Source organism: Pelophylax lessonae (genome assembly GCF_965119305.1).
Source record: "Pelophylax lessonae genome assembly, chromosome: 9".
Taxonomy (NCBI): Eukaryota; Metazoa; Chordata; class Amphibia; order Anura; family Ranidae; genus Pelophylax; species Pelophylax lessonae.
Window position 1 is genome coordinate 258,044,316 of NC_138776.1, and position 24,503 is coordinate 258,068,818.

The 24,503-nt window shown below is 44.5% G+C and overlaps 1 protein-coding gene across 1 annotated transcript in view; it reads right to left on the reverse strand.

Moving 5' to 3' along the window:
- The window catches only part of LOC309564405 (uncharacterized protein), a 338,567-nt gene that overhangs the window by 36,882 nt on the left and 277,182 nt on the right, over positions 1-24,503 (reverse strand). The window contains 4 exon segments of the mRNA XM_082269033.1: positions 739-801; positions 1,318-1,452; positions 1,944-2,055; positions 8,501-9,294. Of these exon segments, the coding sequence (XP_082125159.1) occupies positions 739-801; positions 1,318-1,452; positions 1,944-2,055; positions 8,501-9,294 (1,104 nt within the window).

A 24,503-nucleotide genomic window follows, 5' to 3' on the forward strand; every position in this document is an offset into this window, starting at 1 on the left:
GCACGACCGCGCAATTTTCTGTTAAAGTAACGCAATGTTGAATCGTAAAAAATGGCCTGATCATTAAGGGGGCAAATCCTTCCGGTCCAGAAGTGGACGGTTATTTTATATTAGGATATTTACCCGCACTCTTTGGACTATTTTATTTAGTTTATCACAATTTATGTTTTGGGTTTAGTGCAGCTCTAATCACAACCGCCCATTATAGACTGTGTATATCTCACAGCAGAGTTGCTGCTTTTTAGGATTTCTGGAGTTTATAGCGCAATTTCTTTTCCTTCTTATGGCATCATCACTCTAGCCTGAACACACAAGAGCAAAGAATGGCACTGTGTCAATCAACACGCGCCCGCCATTGGAGGAACACAAGGAAGAGAAAGACCTATGATGTCATGTGACTGGACCCGAGACCCATTGAACAATGGTAAGTACTGTATGTTCATTTTCAAAAAAACAAAAGTGGAGGTGCCCCTAAGGAGAACTAGAAATGCGGGAAGGGGTGCAAAGGCAACAGTTTAGATATACCTTGAAGAATGTGCTTTTGCAAAGTTCAGGATCACTAATTATAGTCCCACCTACCTGATGATGGGGAGGGATGGTGTGATCTTCCCGTGTGGAATCCCAGGAATACAGAGGACGGGGACATCTCTCTGGTGGGTTTGTGTCACTGAATGGCTCCATCATGACGTTCTTGAAGGGATCTCTGTGTCTTTCTAAAAACTTCTCCATCACACCAACCTCCTCCTCCTCCTCTTTTATCTCTTCTTTAACAGCATTATCACACCCACTCTGGCTTATACCCTGAATATTTCATAAAAACAGGATTAGCTCTAACAATATAGCTACTAAACACTTCAAAATGTAAGAATCAGCTATTATTTATTATCTTTCTACTTAACCTTAAGTGAGATAATGTGATCTTCCTGTGTGGAATCCCGGGAATACAGAGGACGGGGACATCTCTCTGGTGGGTTCCCATTACTGGATCCATCTGTAGGAAACACACACACTGACTGAATACATTGTTTCTATGTGTTTATCAGATGATGGGGGATCTAGGTGGAGCCTCCGTACTGCTCTCTCCTTTACAATAAAGTCTCCTCTTACCCGGTGATGTGAGGGGCGGCTGATTCTCCATCATGACGTCCTTGTAGAGATCCTTGTGTCCTTCTATATACTCCCACTCCTCCATGGAGAAATAGACAGTGACATCCTGACACCTTATAGGAACCTGACACACACAATGATACAGTCACCATCCAGACACATCCCTTGTCTGTTACTGTATAATGTCCCAGAATTCCCGGCACCGCTCACCTCTCCTGTCAGTAGCCCAATCATCTTGTTGGTGACTTCAAGAATCTTCTTGTCATGGTTTCTCTTGGGTTTCATGGAATCAGGTGAAGGCACTGTGATGATTAGATGGCCATCAGACTTCACCGGAGAAAAACTCTGCATTGAAAGAGCAACAATATTGTCATGTGACCTCCCAGAATCCTCCTCACCTCTCTGGTGATGTCTATGTTTTATTAATAGAGATAAGAGTGATGTCACGTGACCTCCCAGAATCCTCCTCACCGCTCCGGTCAGGTCTGTGTTTTATTAATAGAGATAATAGTGATGCCATGTGACCTCCCAGAATCCTCCTCACCTCTCCGGTCATCTCTGTGTTTTATTAATAGAGATAAGAGTGATGTCATGTGACCTCCCAGAATCCTCCTCACCTCTCCGGTCAGGTCTGTGTTTTATTAATAGAGATAAGAGTGATGTCATGTGACCTCCCAGAATCCTCCTCACCTCTCCGGTCAGGTCTGTGTTTTATTAATAGAGATAAAAGTGATGTTATGTGACCTCACAGACTCCTCCTCATCTCGTCAGTCAGGTCTGTATTTTATTAATAGAGATAACAGTGATGCCATTTGACCTCCCAGAATCCTCCTCACCTCTCCGGTCAGCAGGTAGAGGATCTCCAGGGTAAGGCCTAATATCTTCTCAGTCACGGGACTCGGGTTCTCATCCATCCTCATTGATGTGATCCATACAAGACTCTGATCTCTGTAGACAGATAATATAGTGGCCTCGCTGACCATTATAACTCATAGACAAGTACAGATTCATTTTAAACCCTCTGTTCAACAATTAGAGAGGGTTGGAACTACAACAATTTTTTAAATATTTTACACTTTTTATTTATCGTTATTATTACAGTAATGAGAAGTTCTTTGTTATGAAGACATCATATTTTTATCTTTCCCTCTCACCATGTGCTTGTGTGTGTATCCTCAACTGCTGGAGTTTAAGCATGCATGGGATAGGCATAAGGCTATCCTTCATATAAGATAGGGCCAGGGACTATTCATAGGATTCAGATATATTGGGCAGACTAGATGGGCCAAATGGTTCTTATCTGCCGACACATTCTATGTTTCTATGGAGCGAAAATACGTCACAGTGACTATGGAGGAAGAGGACGGAACATGACGGGGGGGGGGGGGGTTACCGGGTGTAAATATAAAATAATATCTTATTACCTCCTCTGCTTCCAGTTCCAGCAATGTCTCCTCTCTACTTCCTCCCAACACGCTGCACTCACCTGGAACTTCTGTTTTAGAACCCTATATCCCTTCCTTTTTGTATGTTAGCTCACTTCCTGTCTGCATCTGACATCACTTCCTGTCTGAACCTGACATCACTTCCTGTTTCTGACTTCCTGTGTCTGTACCTTCACACTTTTGCCTCCATGTGCCATTTTGAGTGGTCTTTCCTGGACCCACATGGCAGCATACTACCACATATAGGCTAGGTTGCCATGGATGGGCGCCAGGAAAGAACAATTACGGTATTTGATACAGTCTTCCATTTTTATTCCACTTTGTATACCTGGAACAGTTCTTCACAGTTCATTATCAGTAATGACATTAATCCCTTTGCGCCTAAAGGTAAAACAAATCTTAATGCCAAAGCCTAATTTTGCAACTTTGACATGTGTTAGTAAAATCGTACAGATCATCACAACTACTTTGTGCATCCAGGTGGTTTATACCACATTTTTTATTTCAGTATAAATTGGGCTTTCTTTTGGTGGTAAATGGTAATTGATATCTCTTGATTTTTTTTTTATTATCTATGAAAACTGGCCCAAAATAGTAAAAAAAATAAAATGTTTTAACCTCCTTGGCGGTATTCACGAGTGTGGCTCTGGGTTTATTTTCAGTACCAAAAGCAGTAACCCCGAGCCACACTCGGGGTTACCACAGAATCACACTCACCTTCCCTGCGCTCCCCCGCTGTCCTCCCCATCCTCCTCACACTCTCTCCCCGCTCTGTGCACGGCCGATGCCGGCACTTGCCTTTCCGGTTCCCTTCCCTGCGAGCGTTGCGATGCAGGGGGGGGTGGAACCGGCGGCAATGTCAAAAATGTAAATACACCAAATGACATGATACCAAGCTGTGATCCTAACGGATTACACTGTATCATTCCATTTCACCACAGGATTTCACCTGGTGACTTTTCCAGTGCCCAGCCTGTGCTTTTCCAGTTCTTTGTGCCTGGAAAATAGAGAACGACCATGGCGTCCAAAAAGCGTTCTTATTGCGCAAAAGCGCTTTTAGACGAACTGGAAAACAGCGACAGCGAAATGGAGTTACTTGAAGAACTGAGCGACAGCGATTAGTGGGAAAATTGGTCATCAGGTACGGAAAGTGACCACAGCAACGATTCTGAGGTCTCTTTCTGGCACATCGCTTGTGGAATTTGGGAAGTATATCAAATGATTCTTCAGAATTTCCAACGCAGCGATGTGCCAGAAAGAGACATCAGAATCGTCGCTGTCGTCACTTTCCGTACCTGATGACAAATTTTTCCACAAATCGCTATCGCTCAGTTCTTCAAGTAACTCCGTTTCGCTGTCGCTGTTTTCCAGCTTTTGGTACTGAAAATAAACCCAGAGCCACACTCGTGAATACCGCCAAGGAGGTTAAAACATTTTATTTTTTTTACTAATTTGGGCCAGTTTTCATAGATAATAAGCTTTCTATCATCTCATTTGGTGTATTTACAAAATAAAATAACAGATTTTTATGCAAAACAATGTACCGCTTTTAGCACATAAATCCTAACATAATCAGACCGCCAGGGAGGTTAAATTTAACTGTAGATTTTTTTGCTACTACTATAACCTACCACCAAAAAATAACCCAAAATAATTCTGCTCTTGATGATTACAGTGATACCACATATGGGTATATTAGTTGTTGTTTGTACCCATAGTACAGCCCAGAAACAATAGTGTTCATTTTGTTTTTTTTTTATCAACCTAAAACACACTGAGCCTGGGTTCCAGGGCTGGTGTAAGCATTTTTGCCACCCTAGGCAAAATAAAAATTTCCGCCCCCCCCCCCCCCATATGCTCTCCCACCACCCATCCCAAGTTGCCGAAGGGGTTAAAACCCCTTCAGTGACTTACCTCGACGCTGGGTCAGGCTCCACCTACTCTCCTCCCCCGCCGACATCAGCCGGCGGGGGAGACTTAATGCGCATGCGCGGCAATGGCCGCGCCCGCGCATTAGACCTCCCTATAGGAAAGCATTATTCAATGCTTTCCTAAGGGGATTTCGGCGGTCCTCACATAGTGTGCCTTGCTGTAGCTCTCTGGTGGCACAGCGCGAGGAGTGCCGCAGCGGCCAGCCCATTACTGATTCAGGGTGCAGGATGCCGGTGCCCCCTGCTAAGTTACGCCCTAGGCGGCGCCCCCTGCTAAGTTGCGCCCTAGGCGGCACCCCCTGCTAAGTTGCGCCCTAGGCTGCCTAGGTCGCCTTACAGGTAGCGCCGGCCCTGCTGGGTTAACACTACTGCAAGGCCGAGCCCACTGCGATTCTAGTGTGGGTTCCTGCATCACATCTCCCCCGCAGGCAGTTCACACTGCCTTCTGTGAACTGTGAATTTGGACAGGAATCGGATCGCATGGTTGTAAGGACCCATGAGATCTGATTCCAGTGCGGGGAAAAAAAATGTTCCTGCATCTTTTTCGTGCAAATTCAATGCGAGTTCCACCATGTAACTGTATGGCTGAATTCGCATTGCACAGACATCGTATGTGATCTGCACAGCAATGCGGTGCGATTCACATGCGATGTCTGTGTTCGCAACAGTATGAACCCAGGCTCACACTGATACACTCTCCTCTAGCATCCACACTACATTCTCTGACAGCTCTCCTCCACCATCCACACTACATTCTCCGACAGCTCTCCTCCACCATCTACACTACATTCTCCGACAGCTCTCCTCTACCATCCACACTACATTCTCCAACAGCTCTCCTCCACCATCCACACTACATTCTCCGACAGCTCTCCCCCCACCATCCACACTACATTCTCTGACAGCTCTCCTCCAGCATCTACACTACATTCTCCGAGAGCTCTCCTTCCACCATCCACACTACATTCTCCGACAGCTCTCCCCCCACCATCCACACTACATACTCCGATAGCTCTCCTCCCTCCATCCACACTACATTCTCCAACAGCTCTCCTCCACCATCCACACTACATTCTCCGACAGCTCTCCTCCACCATCCACACTACATTCTCCGACAGCTCTCTCCCCACCATTCACACTACATTCTCCGACAGCTCTCCTCCACCATCCACACTACATTCTCCGACAGCTCTCCTCCACCATCCACACTACATTCTCCGACAGCTCTCCTCCACCATCCACACTACATTCTCCGACAGCTCTCTCCCCACCATTCACACTACATTCTCCGACAGCTCTCCTCCACCATCCACACTACATTCTCCGACAGCTCTCCTTCACCATCCACACTACATTCTCCGACAGCTCTCCTCCCACCATTCACACTACATTCTCCAACAGCTCTCCTCCCACCATCCACACTACATTCTCCGACAGCTCTCCTCCCACCATTCACACTACATTCTCCAACAGCTCTCCTCCCACCATCCACACTACATTCTCCGACAGCTCTCCTCCCACCATTCACACTACATTCTCCAACAGCTCTCCTCCACCATCCACACTACATTCTCTGACAGCTCTCCTCCACCATCCACACTACATTCTCTGGCAGATCTAGTTAGATCCATGTACACAAAAATAACAAGCAGACCAGGCTCCAGCTATTGTTTATGCATTTTATTACCTATGTATAGCTTCCATTGCTTGTTTCTTGATCAGTATTAATACATTTGTCCATGTATTGGCACAATTGCTGTTTTATCATGTTAATATTGTATTACCCGGCTTTAGGCACCTGTTGTTAAAACTGCCAGTGTGTTGCGCAGATATTCGCAAATTTATCTGATGTCTTCTCTCTAAGTAATGGACTACCTCAGTACTCTTTCATTGGAGGACCATATTACTATAATTGAATGTTTATAGGTAATTAACTATAGAACCACATCCTGTAACCACTTCAATACAGGGCAATTACACCCACCTTCCCGCCCAGGCCGTAAATAGATACGTTTTTTCCTGCACTGATGAGGCCTCACTGACAGGCACTGATGAGGAGGCACTGATGGGGTGGCACTAATATGCAGCACTGATGGGCACTGATAGGCGGCACTGATATGCAGCACTGATGGGCACTCATATGTGGCACGGATAGGTAGCACTGAAATGCAGGATTGGTGGGCACTGATAGGAGGCACTGTTGGGCGACACTGATGGGCATTGATAGGCGGCACTGGTGGGCAATAATGGGCAGCACTGGTAGATGGCAATGATGGGCACTGGTGGGCAGCACTGCTAGATGGCAATGGTGGGCAGCACTGATGGGGAGGGCACCACTGGCAGGCTCCCTGAGCCCTGATTGCCATCGCTGGTGGCCATGGTGGGCATCCCTGGTGGCTCTAGTGGCACCCCCCAAGGGTCTGCACTGGTAAGCAATGCTCTGCTTAGCAGTGCAGACCCCCCCCCCCTCCCTGTCAGGAGAGCCGCGGATCGGCTCACCTCTACTCGTGCCTGTCAGGCACAAACTGAGGAAAGCCGATCAACAGCTCTTTCTATTTACTATGTGAATAGCTGTGATTGGACACAGCTGGTCACATGGTAAAGAGCCTACATCGGTAGGCTCTTTACTGAGATCAGAGATGCGGTGCGTCAGAGTGAAACACCGCAGCACCGATCACCGCTCTTCGCACCCCCCCGGGGGCGCTCAGAGCGCATTATCCTGCACAATGTCATATGACGGCGGGTCAGGATAATGTAACCACCTTCCCGCCATCAATTGCCTATAGGGTGGGCGGGAAGTGGTTAAAATTTGAACAATTTTACTATGCCCCTGGGGTACTGTGATATGCATTGTACACTATTTTAGCTTATCTATCCCCCTCCCTAAGAGAATCTGAGGCTTGTGGGGCTACAGTTGTTCTCTTGTATGCTTCTATCTTTAAGTTCCCGGTCCTGCATACTTGCATAACCTTTTCGGTGGGGGCCAATGCTCTGTGTTGTATTTTTATTTTTTGTTTGGCAAAGTAGCGGGGCTTTATCAGGTACATCCCCACCACTGGAGATTCCAAGAAATATAGGAGAACCCAAGAGTTGACTCAGCCCATCAAACTCCACCTATGAGGGAAATATTACTTTTGCCAGGATGTACTCCTTTATAAATTTGTTTTATTTATACTACAGTTGTTCTTTGGACAGTTTCACCTATTTAAAGTCATTGTGTGTAAGTGTAGTGGTGTGCCCCTTTATCCGGATTCAGGTGCAAGTCCCTTTAACTCAACTCCCCACAATCCTCTGGGCTCCCAGCATCCCCTGAGCTCCTGGACACGCCCAGGGAGTATAAATGCCAGCTTCCTGTGCTCAGAGAGATCCTGCCTGATGGGACAACAGTGACTGGGTAAGTGAGCTGTCCCCAGGTGCTGGGTCCTCACCTGATAAGTCGGGTGTGTGGGCCACCAGCAGTGAGCACGAGAGCACGCAGCATCTATCCAAGCCCCAGTCACTGGAGAGGACTCTGTTACAGTCCATGTGGAGAAGCTGTCCAAGCAGTGGGGTGGTCCTATCTACAGCCCCCAGAGCTTCCTGACCGAAGTCAGCATCAGCAGTGCCAGTGTGAAGTCTGTGCCAGCAGGAAATCCCCTCAGCTCACAGTCTGTTGAATGAACGATTACTATCTTGGACACATGAGATTCTTCAGCTCTCTATCCTATCAGCAAACTGAACTCAGAGCACTCTGCTGCCATCAGTGGCCATTAGTAGAACTGCAGTAGAATTGTTTTCATATGTTTGTTGCCTGTTTCCCTACTCCTCATATTGCTGTTTTGTACTGCAAACCCCTGTTCACATGAGTTGATTTTCATTGTTAAGTAAAGTAGAAATTGGGTATCACCACTTGTCTGATCATCTGGCTGATACCGTTACATAACATATATACAGTATATATCAAAAGAATCAGCAGCTTTAATGTCCAATTAGACTTCTTTTATCGGTTGTACATTTCCCGCAGTCCCGAAGTCTCACTGAGGGCGCTCACCCATGTGTCTTTTCTGGTGTGTAACAAGTACCTTTTTCTCAAGGAAAGATTTCCCGCACTCAGAACATGAATAATGGCGTTCACCCGTGTGAATTCTCTGGTGTTTCACAAGGTCTCCTTTCTGAATAAAGCTTTTCCCGCACTCTCTACATGAATAAGGACGGTCACCTGTGTGATTTTTCTGGTGTTTCACAAGGTCTCCCTTACGAATGAAGGATTTCCTGCACTCTGTACATGAATAAGGACGATCTCCCGTGTGAATTTTCTGGTGTTTAACAAGATTATCTTTCTTATTAAAAGATTTCCCACACTCTGAACATGAATAAAGACATTCACCTGTGTGAATTCTCTGGTGTATAACAAGGTCTCCTTTACAAGCAAAAGATTTCCCACACTCTGTACACGAATAAGGACGCTCACCTGTGTGTGTTCTCTGGTGTTTAAGAATTGCTTTTTTCTCAGTGAAAGATTTCCCGCACTCTGTACATGAATAGGGACGCTCACCTGTGTGGGTTTTCATATGTTTAACAAGGTTATCTTTGTTAGCAAAAGTTTTCCCGCACTCTGAACATGAATAAGGACGTTCACCCGTGTGTGTTCTCTGGTGTTTGAGAAGTGCCTTTTTATCAGTGAAAGTTTTCCCGCACTCGGAACATAAATGAGGGCGCACACCTGTGTGAATTCTCCGGTGTTCGTATAGTGCGCCTTTTCGAGTATAACATTTCTCGCACTCGGTACATGAATAAGGACGCTCACCCGTGTGAATTCTCTGGTGTACAAGAAGATCTTTTTTCTTAGAGAAAAATTTCCCGCACTCTGTACAGGAAACCAGATTCTCAACCATGTGATATCTCCGGTGTACAAGAAGTTTTCCTTTGTCAGTTAAACATTTCCCGCACTCTGAGCATGAATAAGGACGCTCAGCCGTGTAAATTCTCTGATGTCTAAGAAGGTTCTTGTTTTCAGTGAAACATTTCCCGCACACCAAATATGAGAATAGATTCTCGCCTCCTTGAGTACCTTCATGGGGTAAAGAAGATTCCTTGGGATTAGAAGGATCTGTTGATCTATCAGCAGTGTGGAAGCTTAAACAGATATTTGCAATCATAGTATGTGATTGGTGAGAAGATTCCCCCTGATCAGAGGGATCCATTGATGTCTCCGGACAGGAAGGTCTGTGATGGATATTTTGTGTATTTGGATTTCCTCCTGGAGGATCCTGTGTGATGACATTATCTTCTGACTTACAATCAGCAGATAATAGAAGATGTCTCTCCGAGGAATTCCCGACATCACATCCATCTGTTGGAAAGAAATTTTAAAATTAAGGAGTCTAGCATATCTCCCATGTACAGTGCCTTGAAAAAGTATTCATACCCCTAGACATTTGCCACATTTTGTCATGTTACAACCAAAAACATAACAATTTTATGTGATAGACCAACAAAAAGTGGCACATAATTGTGAAGTGGATTGGAAGGAAAATGATAAATGGTTTTAAATTTTTTTTTTTTACAAATAAATCTGTGGAAAGTGCGGAGTGCACACTTTCCACAGATTCCCCCCCCCCCCCCCCCCCCGAAGTCAATACTTTGTTGTAGGACCGCCTTTCCCTGCAATTACAGCTGCATGTCTTTTTGGGGATGTCTCTACCAGCTTTGCACATCTAGAGAGGGACATTTTTGCCCATTCTTCTTTACAAATTAGCTCAAGCTCCATCACATTGGATTGAGAGCATCTGGGAACAGCAAATTTTGCCACAGATTCTCAATTGGATTTAGGTCTGGACTTTGACTGGGCCATTCTAACACATAAATATATTTTGATCGAAATCATACCAAACATGGCTGTATGTTTTCGGGTCGTTGTCCTGCTGGAAGGTGAACCTCCGCCCCAGTCTCAAGTCTTTTGCAGACTCTACTAGGTTTTCTGCTAAGATTGTCCTGTATTTGGCTTCATACATCTTCCCCATCAACTCTGACCAGATTGGAGATACGCTAATGTGAACAGAGCCTTAAAATGCAACACCAAATTATGAAAATAAACCTGCTCCCACTGTGTTTGGACACGCTGATCGTTCAGGACACAAGCAAAATGGCGGTCTGCTTATATAAACAAGGCAGACTGCCGCTCTGTCAGTAGGGAAGGTACTGATCCTGTGTTCCTGCTAAGCAAGAACACGGATTTCTGCCTTCCCATAGTACAAACTAAACTACCCCACAATACCTAAGCACAGGTTAGGCACACAGTTAACCCTTTGAGCGTCGCTGATGTTAACCCCTTTCCAGCCAGTGTCATTAGTATGCTAGGACCCGCCGATCATTTCTGAGAGAAGCAGAATGGCGGTCTGCCTGTGTAAACAAGGCAGATCGCAATTCTGTCAGTAGGAAAAGTAGTGATCCTGTGTTTCTGCTAAGCAGGAACACGGATCTCTGCCCTCTCACAGTATAGGCACCTCCCCCATAGCTAGCAAGCACATTGATCCCCTATCAATTAGCAAGTTTTTTGGCTCCCAGGTGTCTTCTATACAGGTAGCGAGCTGAGATTAGGAGGACTCTCTTAAAGTGAGTGCTCCTAATCTCAGCTTGTTACCTGTATAAAAGACACCTATCCACAGAAGCAATCAATCAATCAGATTCCAATCTCTCCACCGTGGCCAAGACCAAAGAGCTGTCCAAGGATGTCAGGGACAAGATTGTAGAGCTACACAAGGCTGGAATGGTCTACAAGACCATCGCCAAGTAGCTTGGTGAGAGGGTGACAAATAGTTGCTGAGATTATTCGCAAATTGAAGAAACACAAAATAACTGTCAATCTCCCTTGGTCTGGGGCTCCATGACCACAAGAACACCATCCCCACTGTCAAACATGGGAGGGGAAACATTATGCTTCGGGGGTAGGACAACTTCACCGCATCAAAGGGAAGATGGACAGGGCCATGTACCGCCAAATCTTGGATGAGAACCTCCTTCCTTCAGCCAAGGGCATTGAAAATGGGTTGTGGATGGGTATTCCAGCATGACAATGACCCAAAACACACAACCAAGGCAACAAAGGAGTAGCTCAAGATAAAGCACATTAGGGTTCTGGAGTGGCCTAGCCAGTCTCCAGACCTTAATCCCATAGAAAATATGTGGACAGAGCTGAAGGTTCGAGTTACAAAATGTCAGCCTCAAAACCTCAATGACTTGCAGAGGATCTGGAAAGAGGATTGGGACAAAATCCCTCCTGAGATGTGTGCAAACCTGGTGGCCAACTACAAGAAACATCTGACCTCTGTGATTGCCAACAAGGGTTTTGTCACCAAGTACTAAGTCATGTTTTGCGAAGGGGTCAAATACTTATTTCACTCATTAAAATGCAAATCAATTTATAACTTTTTGAAATGCGTTTTTCTGGATATTTTTGTTATTCTGTCTCTCACTGGTAAAATAAAGCAACCATTAAAATTATAGACTAGTCACTTCTTTGTCAGTGGCCAAACGTACAAAATCAGAAAGGGGATCAAATACTTTTTTCCCTCATTGTAACTGCTTATGTGCACCAGGCTTTTTCGGTTTCAAGAACATAAATGCCCCGAAACACGTTCAATCTCATCTTTTTTGCCCTTTGTGATGATTAGAGGTGTGGCTTTCTTTCCATCCAGATGATTTGCCAAAATACAGGTGACACGGGCACTTTCGTAACCAGTGGAGGGAAGGCACCCCTCGGATCAATTGTTGTTTGAGATCCTTGGCCCATAAACACTACAGTTTTAACCACCAACAAAGAACTTGAATGCAAGCGCACGTTTAACGACTTCAGCAACTTCCAGTTTGAACAGTGTTGTGGATCTTCTTAGCAGTGTTAATTTTGTTGACAAAAACATTTTCGTTAAAAATTTAGTCAGCGGCCTTTTTACAGTGACAAAAACTAAACGAAAAGTACACCACATTTTCATCCACTAACGAAAACTATGACGAAAATCAATTTAGTTTTTATTAACGAACGAAAACGTGAGGCAGGGTCGTTTACCCTCGTGAACTACCGATTTCCACGGAGCTCAGCTTGCTTCTGCTCCCAGCAAGCAAGCAAGTCGAGTCTGTAGCATGCTTTGCTTAGCAGCAGTTGCGGAACTGTGCATCCAGCATTACGGGCCCCCGAGTTCTCACACCACTGTCCAGAGCAGCACTGTTCATTACAGGCCTCCTGACCAGAGTCCCCCCCCTCCCCGACTGAGTGGACCATGAATGATCATTTAGAGCAGAGAGCACTGTGAGTCTGGACATTACAGATACAGGCCTGAGACCTTCCATTAGATTAACATCCGTCCAGAGCACTGTGTGTGCATTACAGGCCTCCTATCACCGTCCAGAGCACTGTGTGTGCATTACAGGCCTCCTATCACCATCCAGAGCACTGTGTGTGCATTACAGGCCTCCTATCACCATCCAGAGCACTGTGCAGCATTACAGGCCTCTCATACCACCATCCAGAGCACTGTGCAGCATTACAAGCCTCCTTAGACCACTGTCCAGAGCACTGCACAGCTTTACAGGCCTCCTCTTACTACCATCCAGAGCATTGTGCAGGATTACAGGCTTCCTCAGACCACCAGCCAGAGCACTGTGTAGAATTACGGCCACCATCCAGAGCACTGTGCAGCAATACAGACCTCCTCAGAGTCAGACCACCGTCCAGAGTACTGCGCAGCATTACAGGCCTCCTCAGACCACCATCCAGAGTGACTAAATCTGTATTTGTGATTTTGCTCAAACCCTTTTACCATTATTACCATCATGTTATTAGATTTTTTTTACTCCAGGAGTATATAATGAGTTTGGAAATTTCTATAGAAATGCTTTAATAATGCATTACAGTTTAACTAAATCCATTAGGATTTTAATTAACTAAAATTATTTTGTCAGAGCACTGTGTAGCATTACAGGCTTCGTCTCATACCACTATCCAGGGCACTGTGCAGCATTACAGACCTCCTCTTACCACCATCCAGAGCACTGTGCAGCAATACAAGCCTCCTCTTACCACCATCCAGAGCACTGTGCAGCAATACAAGCCTCCTCTTACCACCATTCAGAGCACTGTGCAGCATTACAGGCCTGCTCAGACCACCATCCAGAGCACTGTGTAGCATTACAAGCACCGTCCAGAGCACTGTGCAGCATTACAGGCCTCCTCAGAGTCAGACCACTGTCCAGAGCACTGTCCAGCATTACAGGCCTTTCAGACCACCGTCCGGAGCACTGTGCAACATTACAGGCCTCCTCAGACCACTGTGCAGAGTTACAGGCCTCTCAGACCACCGTCCAGAGCACTGTGCAACATTTCAGGCTTCCTCTGAGTCCGACCACTGTCCAGAGCACTAAGCAGCATTACAGACCTTCTCAGAGTCAGGCCACTATTCAAAGCACTGTGCAGCATTACCAGCCTCCTCAGACCACTGTGTAGAATTATAGCCACTGTCCAGAGCACTGTGCAGCATTACAGGCCTCCTCAGACCACTGTCCAGAGCACTGTGTAGCATTATAGCCACCGTCCAGAGCACTGTGCAACATTACAGGCCTCCTCAGGCCATCCAGAGTGGCTAAATCTGTATCTGTGAGTTTGTCCAAACCATAATACCATAAATAATAACATGATATTAGATTTTGTTACTCCAGGAGAATATAATGAATTTGTAAATTCTATAGAAATGCCTAAATAATGCATTACAATTTAACAAAACACATTAGGATTTTAATTGACTAAAACTATTTTATTCTACTAAAATGTACTGGAGATTTTAGTTGACTAAAATACGACTAAAACAAAAACAATTGCAGATGACTAAAATGGCACTAAAACTAAAATGGCATTTTAGTCAAAAGACTATAACTAAAACTAAATCAAAATTCGATGCCAATATTAACACTGCTTCTTAGAGACAGTTCATATCGGTGAAGGAAGCCATCCAGCCAGTGTTGTGATGCTTTGAATTCTTCTGGGGATAGTTCAAACTGTGGTGCCATTGCAAGGGCAAATGCTTGAATGTCAGCCCTGCGCACAACTAAAGAATTTGCTTTCTTGTCAGCAATCCATTCACAGATGATGTCTTCCAGCTCAGGAAATAATGGCTGCCGGCCTGATCCACACTTGCGCTTCTTAGCATTTCCCTCGTCCACCCTTTGACTGAGGTTACCGTACTCTGCTCGCCATTTTCGGACCATTCGGAGATTTAACTTCATCTCTTTGCAGAAAGCCGTAAGATTCTTGCCTTGGGAGTCCTCCACGATTCCTTTCTTGAACTCGACGGAATAGCTCTTTCTTTTTGCACTCATTTTGTCTGGGGATCAAAATACCGTATTATTATACGCAATAAGTGCGCAATAAGTCTCAAGTCTATCTGGCTGATGATCTTAAAGTGGTTGTAACCCTAAAAAAGAAAAAATCCTGATCCTGTAACTGCTTGCCCACCATATACAGTAGATATAGGGTGGCAAGGCTGCTCTCCTGTGCAAAATCACGCACAGGTGCGTGATTTTGCACTTTCAGGTCTGGGGAGTGCACGCGCACGGCTGACAACCTGCTCCCGCTGTGATTGGACACAGCAGGAGCCAATCAGTAGGTCCGACAGACTCTATGTCTGCTGGGACCCACTGGTCGTTCCCGAGAGAAGCAGAACTGTGGTCTGCCTATGTAAACAAGGCAGATCGCCATTCTGTCAGTAGGGAAAGTAGTGATCCTGTGTTCCTGCTAAGCAGGAACACGGATCTCTGCTTTCTCACAGTACAATTGTTAAGTTCATGTTAAGTTCAAATGTTAAGTTTGAGCCATGAAATAATCTACGCCAATCAGGTTTGCATCTGTTCAGGTAAGCTTTACTGAGATTACTTACGCAAGGACCACATCTCATACAGAGGGAGAGCATGTGATGCCTTATACATTTTTGATACATCCTTTTATAGAGAGTTATCACAGTAAAACCTATGGCGGGCATAGGTCCAAAAACATAGTCATACAAGATTACACAATATTTTATAAAACAGCCATAATACAGCCTTTGTTGATTATTTAGCAAAGTTCTTGGTCATCTTGCTCTAGAAGCAGGATGGGAGTATGACAATTAAAAATGATGGATAATATGCAATTAATTGCCGGTTACTGAAACTATAATTATCTAAGCCAATATATATTTGTTTATCTGTTATTCCGGAAAGTTAGGGAAGCTCTCTTGGCAGAACATCTCATGTTATAGTTGACACATATTCATAATAAAGACAACATAACAGACTAAAGACTGAATTTCTAAAACTATGATGTTTAAATATATTCAGGGATTAAGAGGGGACTCTAGACTGCTATACTGAATATGGATACATGAATACATAATATAAAAGTCTTTAAGAGTCCTCAATATGTTCTCATCTTGACACAATCACCTCCCCGCCAGAGCTCCTCTTTCCCGCTCCAAACACTGCAGAGGGAGGGGCCGAGATCCCTGCTAATGTCAGCCCCGCTCCGGGCACTGCAGAGCAAGGGGCCACTGACGTCAGCCGGGAGGGGAGGAGGAGATCTCCGGCGGGTTACATGAGGGCCCAGCGGCGCTGTAAATAAGGTATTTTCCACAATAATTGTACACAAACACACGTTTCGGCTGGTGGCTTGGGTCTCCCAGTGGGACGGGAAATGCAGGAGGAGCGGCGAAAGGCGGTGGGAGGGGCGGGGACATCCTCTCTATGTAAAAACAGGCGAGCAACTGCTTACCCACAGTGGTCGTTATTACCAGAAAGCCGACCGTAGGCTCTAAAAAACGGTCCTGGGGTGATGCCTGCAACTGCATATCATCTCGCTACAACCACTTCCTCAAAATGATGTCCAGGTACGTAATTTTGAGGGAAGTGGTTAAACTACAATCCTTATACTCAGAAGTAAAATGAGACTGTGACCTGAATCTTCCCAACTTTGATGTGAAGATCTGATAATCTTCTAATGTTTTCCATTTAACTACAATCCTTATACTCAGAAGTAAAATTAAATTGTGAACTGTTTCTTCCATAGTGCCTATACTTACTTGTGTTTATAGGTGAAGAAATGTCCTCCTGTTCACTTTTCATAATCATGCCAACCTCCTCCGTGGACGGCTGATCACCCCTCACATACATCTCTACTTCTTCCTCTTTAACCTCAGCTTTTATATGAATCTGTTCTTCCCCCTACACCAAAATAATAGAAAACATCAATTAAAGTCGATCTTCATGTGGATATAAAAGGCACAAACAGATCCAGCTCTGCATCCATTAATACACCATTGAATTATTGTTTTTTTTTGTTGTTGTTTTTTTAATACAAGCACCTGAAATGTGACCTAGTATCAAGACTCTTGCAGGCCCTATACAGCAGAGCTCAGACTGAGGAAGTGGGGAATAGCATTCTGCTGTGCTGAAGTACTAACAAAGGTGGAGAGAGCAGAGTGACAGAAAGATAAACTCATCAGTCTGCTGCTTCTCCTTTCACTGTTCAGTCACAGACACAGAAAAGGCCAGTAGGTGTTACTGACCGGCAGCAGGTATAAATTAGGTTTTCTATCCATTTCATGTAAGCCCATGGAGCCCCCTGTCTCCTGGGGGTGCATTATCACTCCAGCCTGAACTACTAAGAGCAAAGAACAGGACTTCGTCATTCAACATGTGCTCACCATTGGAGGAACAGAAGTAAGAAGACGATCTGTGATATCATGAGACTGGACCCAAGACCCATGGAAGAAAGGTAAGTATGTTCATTTTCAAAAAACAAAAGTCAGGGTGCTCCGAGGGAGAATAGGATATGGCGGAAGAGGTGGAAAGGCAACACTTCAGATGCAAAAGTAAACAAGAGGCTACATTGATGAATGTAATTTTACGAAGTTCAGAATGACTTCTGAGTTCTATACTCTTAGTCCCACCTACCTGATGATGGTGGGGGATGGTGTGATCTTCCTGTGGGGAATCCCGAGAATACAGAGGACGGGGACATGTCTCTGGTGGGTTTGAGTCACTGAATGGCTCCATCACGACCTTCTTGAAGGGGTCTGTTTGTCCTAAAAACTTCTCTAACATATCAACCTCATTCTCCTCCTCTTTTATCTCTTCTTTAACAGCATTATTACAATCAATCTGGCTTAAACCCTAAATATTTCATAAAAACAAGATTAGTTCTAACAATATAGCTACTAAACACTTCAATATGTAAGTATCAGCTATTATTTTTTTATCTTTCTACTTTACCTTATGCGAGATGGTGTGACCTTCCTGTGTGGAATCCCCGGAATACGGAGTATGGGGACATCTCTCTGGTGGGTTCCCATTACTGGATCCATCTACCTGATGATGGTGGGGGATGGTGTGATCTTCCTGTGTGGAATCCCGGGAATACAGAGGACGGGGACATCTCTCTTGTGGGTTCCCATTACTGGAGCCATCTGTAGGAAACACACGCACTGACTGAATACATTGTTTCTATGTGTTTATCAGATGATGGAGGATCTAGGTGGACCCTCCGTACTGCTCTCTCCTTTACAAAAAGTCTCCTCTTACCTGGTAATCTGAGGGGCGGCTGATTCTCCATCATGACGTCCTTGTAGAGATCCTTGTGTCCTTCTAAATACTCCCACTCCTCCATGGAGAAATAGACAGTGACATCCTGACACCTTATAGGAACCTGACACACACAATGATACAGTCACCATCCAGACACATCCCTTGTCTGTTACTGGATAATGTCCCAGAATTCCCAGCACCGCTCACCTCTCCTGTCAGCAGATCAATGATCTTGTTGGTGACTTCTAGAATCTTCTTGGCACCGGTTACCTCTGTTGCCAGGCAGTGAGGTGGAGGCACTGTGATGGTTAGATTGTCACCAGACTTCACCAAAGGAAAACTCTACATTGAAAGAACAACAATAATGTTGTGTCACCCTTCCAGAATCCTCCTCACCTCTCCGGTCAGGTCTGTGTTTTATTAATAGAGATAAGAGTGATGTCATGTGACCTCCCAGAATCCTCCTTACCTCTCCGGTCAGTTCTGTGTTTTATTAATAGAGATAAGAGTGATGTCATGTGACCTCCCAGAATCCTCCTCACCTCCCCGATCAGGTCAGTGTTTTATTAATAGAGATAAGAGTGATGTCATGTGACCTCCCAGAATACTCCTCATCTCTCCGGTCAGCTCTGTGTTTTATTAATAGAGATAAGAATGATGTCATGTGACCTCCCAGAATCCTCCTCACCTCTCCGGTCAGGTCTGTGTTTTATTAATAGCGATAAGAGGGATGTCATGTGACCTCCCAGAATCCTCCTCACCTCCCCGGTCAGGTCTGTGTTTTATTAATAGAGAAAAGAGTGATGTCATTTGACCTCCCAGAATCCTCCTCACCTCTCCGGTCAGCAGGTAGATGATCTCTAGCGTGAGGTTCAATATCCTCTCAGTCATGTGACTCCAGTCCTTGCCCATCCTCATAGATGTGATCATGTGATCCATAGAAGACTCTGATCTCTGCAGACAGAGAAAATACCAATCTTGTTAAATTGTATAACTTATAGTCAAGTTTAGATTTTTTTGTTACTAAATGCCAAACATATTCAGTGTAAAAAAAATGACAATACCCAAAGTTGTAAATATACAAAAAAAAATCTAAACCCTCACAGCTCATCTCTTTGGAGATAAAGCTTAATGATGGCCCTAAAACGATTCTTCTTCCTTTGGCATTTGTGTATACAGATCCAATATAGTGCACATCTATATATACAGTTAGGTCTTTATGTATTTGGACACAGGCACAATTTTCATACTTTTGGCTCTGTATGCCACCAGAATAAAATTCTGGTGGGGGGAGTAACAAGCACTGATCTCCCTGTAAAGTTTTCAATGAAGAAGCTGACAGCCACGGGACGTAGAGGAGGAGAAGCGGCTGTCAGCTGCTTCTTCGAAAGCCACACAAGGAGATCGGTGCTTGTAACTCCCCCCACCGCCACACAGATCAGTGCCAGGGACAGACTTGGTCCGAGGACAGTGTCCTCAGTCTGGAGACGTCTGGTCACCCTATCTTAAACCCTTCCTATGATTTGGATGTACATACCCTCAAATTAAACCTGAGAGCGTGCATTTTCAGCCCATATCTATTACTATCACTTGAATACGTATTAGTAAATACATATAAAAAAGAAATTTTGCCTGTGTCCAAATATATATGGACCTAACTGTGTGTGTATATATATATATTATTTTATGTATTTATATATATATATATATATATATATTCATTTTTTTAATTATTTATTTAAAAAAATACTATATAAATATTTTTTTTACGATTATTGGTTATTTTTATAGAAATGACAGGTTCTATTTATGGAAACATCATGTGTCTGTATAGTTTAATATATGGCTTGATTTTTAGGTTATATCTCTCTATAGATTATAATATAATCAATAGATTTGTGTCTATGTGCATTTGCTGGAGATAAAAGACGTCACAGTGACTATGGAGGAAGAGGACGAAACATGACGGGGGGGGGGGGGGGTTACTGTGTGTAAATATAAAATAATATCTTATTACCTCCTCTGCTGCCAGTTCCAGCAATGTCTCCTCTCTACTTTCTCCCAACTCACCTCTGACCTGGAACTTCCTGTTTCATGGTGCAATCACTTCCTGTCTATATCAATTCCTCTTTGACCCTGACATAACCCATCCTATGACATCACATCCTGTGTCTGTATGATCACGCTCTTCGTTTTCCTTCCACTCGATATCATTCTTGAGGTCATTGTAGCTGTATTAGTGCACTTGCAACAGAGTACTGTCCGTGATACTTTTTTTATTTGCACTAACATACAATTTTTCAGGACAAGCTTTCGGGGTATGTCCCCTTCATCAAGATCCAAGCAGTACTGCCACTCAATATCATTGAAAGAGATCTTCATTTTTGTCCTTATAGGAGAACTTTCACCAGAAATTAAAATAAAGGTTATTAAATCCCCCCAGGGGAACCTGTTAACACGGCACTTGTCCCTGTGTATATCTGTGCAGGATGTGCAGAGCAGCGGTTGCTGGAGAGCTGGCCCCGTCTCCCACCACCGTTATCACACCAACACCAAACAAACAAACACCAAACTACGTCACCAAACAATGGAGATGTAGTTCTAGACCAGCCTTTTCAACACAGAGGAACCCTCAAAATACCTTTCCGGTCTCAGGGAACCCCTGCTGAAAATTACTATATCTACAACTCAGGATACATTAGTGCGATGGTCAGTGGGAAGAACGTTCCTTACACATGTGGTCATTGGGAAGAAATACCCCCTTATAGATAGCTAAAAAGATCAGTGGTGTCAGTTGGAACATATCTGAGAGGGAGAAATCACATATTGTTCAAGGAACCCCAAGCAATCTCTGGAGGAACCCTAGGGTTTCATGGAACCTTGGTTGAGAAACCCTGCTCTAGAGCCTCCTAAGCTGCAAGAGCATCATCGACAAACCCTGCAGGACTTCTGATTGTTCTTGTACACACTTCAGGCTATTTGCCACCTCTTCTAGGGGTGTCAGCAGCTTTAATTTATCACTAGATCTGGACTTGTTAAGGCCTTATGAGCTTGGAGGTTTTGGCTGTCTCCCACTTGAGTATGGGCTAAATAAAGCAATCTTTATGTATTGCATATGCAATCACTGTGTATACACATTGATTAAATATATAGCATTAAGGGGACTCTCATTTGCTTCTGTTCCAACTAAAATGTTGGTTATGTGTAGGGGCGGAAGCTGTACCTAACATGGGTTACCAGTATCTACCTGCTCAGCCAACACCAACACCAAACAATGGAGACGTAGTTCTAGACCAGCCTTTTCCACACAGAGGAACCCATAAAATAACTTTCCTGTCTCAGGGAACCCCTGATGAAAATTACTATATCTACAACTCAGTATACATTAGTGTGATGGTCAGTGGGAAGAACGTTCCTTACACTTGTGGTCACTGAGAAGAATTACCCCCTTATAGATAGCTAAAAAGATCAGTGGTGTCAGTGGGAACATATCTGAGAGGGAGAAATCACATCTTGTTCAAGGAACCCCAAGCAATCTCTGGAGGAACCCTAGGGTTTCATGGAACCTTGGTTGAGAAACCCTACTCTAGAGCCTCCTAAGCTGCAAGGGCATCATCGATGAACCCCGCGGGACTTCAGATTGTTCTTGTACACACTTTAGGCTATTTGCCACCTCTTCTAGGGGTATCAGCAGCTCTCATTTATCACTAGATCTGGACTTGTTAAGGCCTTATGAGCTTGAAGGTTTTAGCTGTCTCCCACTTGAGTATGGGCTAAATAAAGCAATCTTTATGTATTGCATATACAATCACTGTGTATAGGCATTGATTAAATATATAGTATTAAGGGGACTCACATTTTCTTCTGTTCCAACTAAAATGTTGGTTATGTGTAGGGGCTGAAGCTGTACCTAACATGGGTTACCAGTATCTACCTGCTCAGCCAACACCAAACAATGGAGACGTAGTTCTAGACCAGCCTTTTCAACACAGAGGAACCCTCAAAATAACTTTCTGGTCTTAGGGAACCCCTGCTGAAAATTACTATATCTACAACTTAGGATACACTAGTGGGATGGTCAGTGGGAAGAACGCTCATTACACTTGTGGTCATTGGGAAGAATTACCCCCTTATAGATAGATAAAAAGATTAGTGGTGTGGGAAGATATCTGAGAGGGAGAAAACACATATTGTTCAAGGAACCCCAAGGAATCTCTGGAGGAACCCTAAGATTTCATGGAAAGAAACCCTGCTCTAGAGCCTCCTAAGCTGCAAGGGTATCATCGACGAACTCCGCAGGACTTCTGATTGTTCTGGTACACACTTCGGGCTATTTGCCACTTCTTCTAGGGGTGTCAGCAGCTTTCATTTGTCACTAGATCTGGACTTTTTAAGGCCTTATGAGCTTGGAGGCTTTGACTGTCTCCCACTTGTGTTGGCTAAATAAAGCAATCTTTATGTACTGCAGTGTGTTGGGGAATCACTGTGTATATGCATTGATTAAATATATAGTATTAGGGGACTCACATTTGCTTCTGTTCCAACTAAAATTTTGGTTATGTCAAGAGGCTGAAGCTGTACCTAACATGGGTTACCAGTATCTGCCTGCTCAGCCTAAAGCCCCGTACACACGCATCGATTATTGGCCGGGAATTTTTCGGCCAACGTCCGATCGGCCGATTTTCAGCTTGTTAGTATAATGCTTCCGACAACCGACTCCGACTTTTCGGCCGAAAAAAATCTGGTGTGCAGGCTATAAAATTTTTGATGGCCGTCAACACAACGGCCGATTTTCCGTCAGTCAGTACAGATTTCAGCAGCCAAAAATCTGATGAGCAAGACTGGGCATGCTCAGAGAAGAAAAAACACAGGGAAAGTAAACCAACACATGACATCACTTCTGAAGTAGATTTTTGTTGGCCGAGAAAATTCGTGTGCAGTCTAGGCACATTCCAACCAACAAAACACCACCCTGGACAAAAGTCGGACGATCGGTCGGCCGATAATCGTTGCGTGTGTACGAGGCATTAGGCTTCTATCATCTGGAGCTCCCTGGGCTCCTCAACTGAATAGATGTATAATGTACTGGTAGCCCGAGACTTGGTTATATCAATGTCACATTGTGGCCTTTGCTTTGTAGCATAGGCCTCAATTGCATATGCATAACTAAATGTTGGGTTTTTCCTAGGTGACTACACCATGACTCCGAACTTATGCTTCTGAAGTATACTATGTCTCTATGTGCCATTTAAATACACAACATTGAAGCCTATACTTGCATTATCTTGTTTATAGACTTGTGAAGGCCTATTTTTTTTACGGAAGAATAGGTGCAGGTACTCTCCTCTTCCAAGTCACCTCTTGTCTCCGCCCCCTACCCATCTTTGAACACCATCCCTTGGTTCCATCCCCTACCCACCTCCCAATACCACCCCTTTTTGAGATAACAGAACCAAGTATCATTTTGTATGGAATTTGTTAAGGATGATATAAATGCAGTATAATAGATCCCCTGCAGCCAGCAACAATAGGTCGCTCCAGCAACAATAGACCCTCCAAGCAACAATAGACCCCCTGCAACAAAATATCCCCTAACAACAAAGGATCCATCCCAGGAACAATATAGCCCCATCAGCAACAATAGATCTCCCAACAGCCAGCATTAATAGACCCTCCAGCAGCCAGCAATAATAAAACCCTTCCTCAACAGTAGATCCCTCCCAGCAACAATAGACCCCTCCATCAACAATAGTTCCCTTAACCACTTGCCGACTGCCGCACGACTATTTACGTCGGCAGTCAGCCCCTCACAGGCAGAGCGACGTAGTACTACGTCGCTAGCCTGTGAGGGTCTAGGGAGCGAGCGAGCGCCCCCGGAGGCGCGCTCCCGCGCGGTCACAGACCCCCCCCCGCGCTTGTGACCGGCGGATCCGATGTCCGCCGGTCTCTCGGCGATCGTTGGTGCAGAGGGAGAAAGGCAGGCGGCTGATGTAAACAAGCCGCCTGTCATTCTCCCCTGTGTAGGAATAGTGATCATACGGTTCTACTATGTAGGACTGTTGATCACTGTTCCTACACCTCAAACTAGTGAAGCCACAGCCAATCACAGTTAGAATCACGCCCCTAGGGACACACATAACCCCTCCCTCTTAAAAAAAAAAAAAAAAAAAAAAAAGTTAACCCCTTCACTGCCAGTGTAATTTTACTGTAACAGTGCATATGTATAGCACTGATTACTGTAGAAATGTCACTGGTAACCCCAAAAGTGTCAAAAATGTCAGTCAAGGGTCCGATCTGTCCGCCGCAATGTCGCAGTACCTTAAAAAAAAAACGTAGATCGCCGCCATTACGCATTTAAAAAAAAACAACAAAAATCTTTCCCTTTGTTAGTAAACGCGATAACTTTTGTGCAAACCAATCAAAATACGCTTTTTGC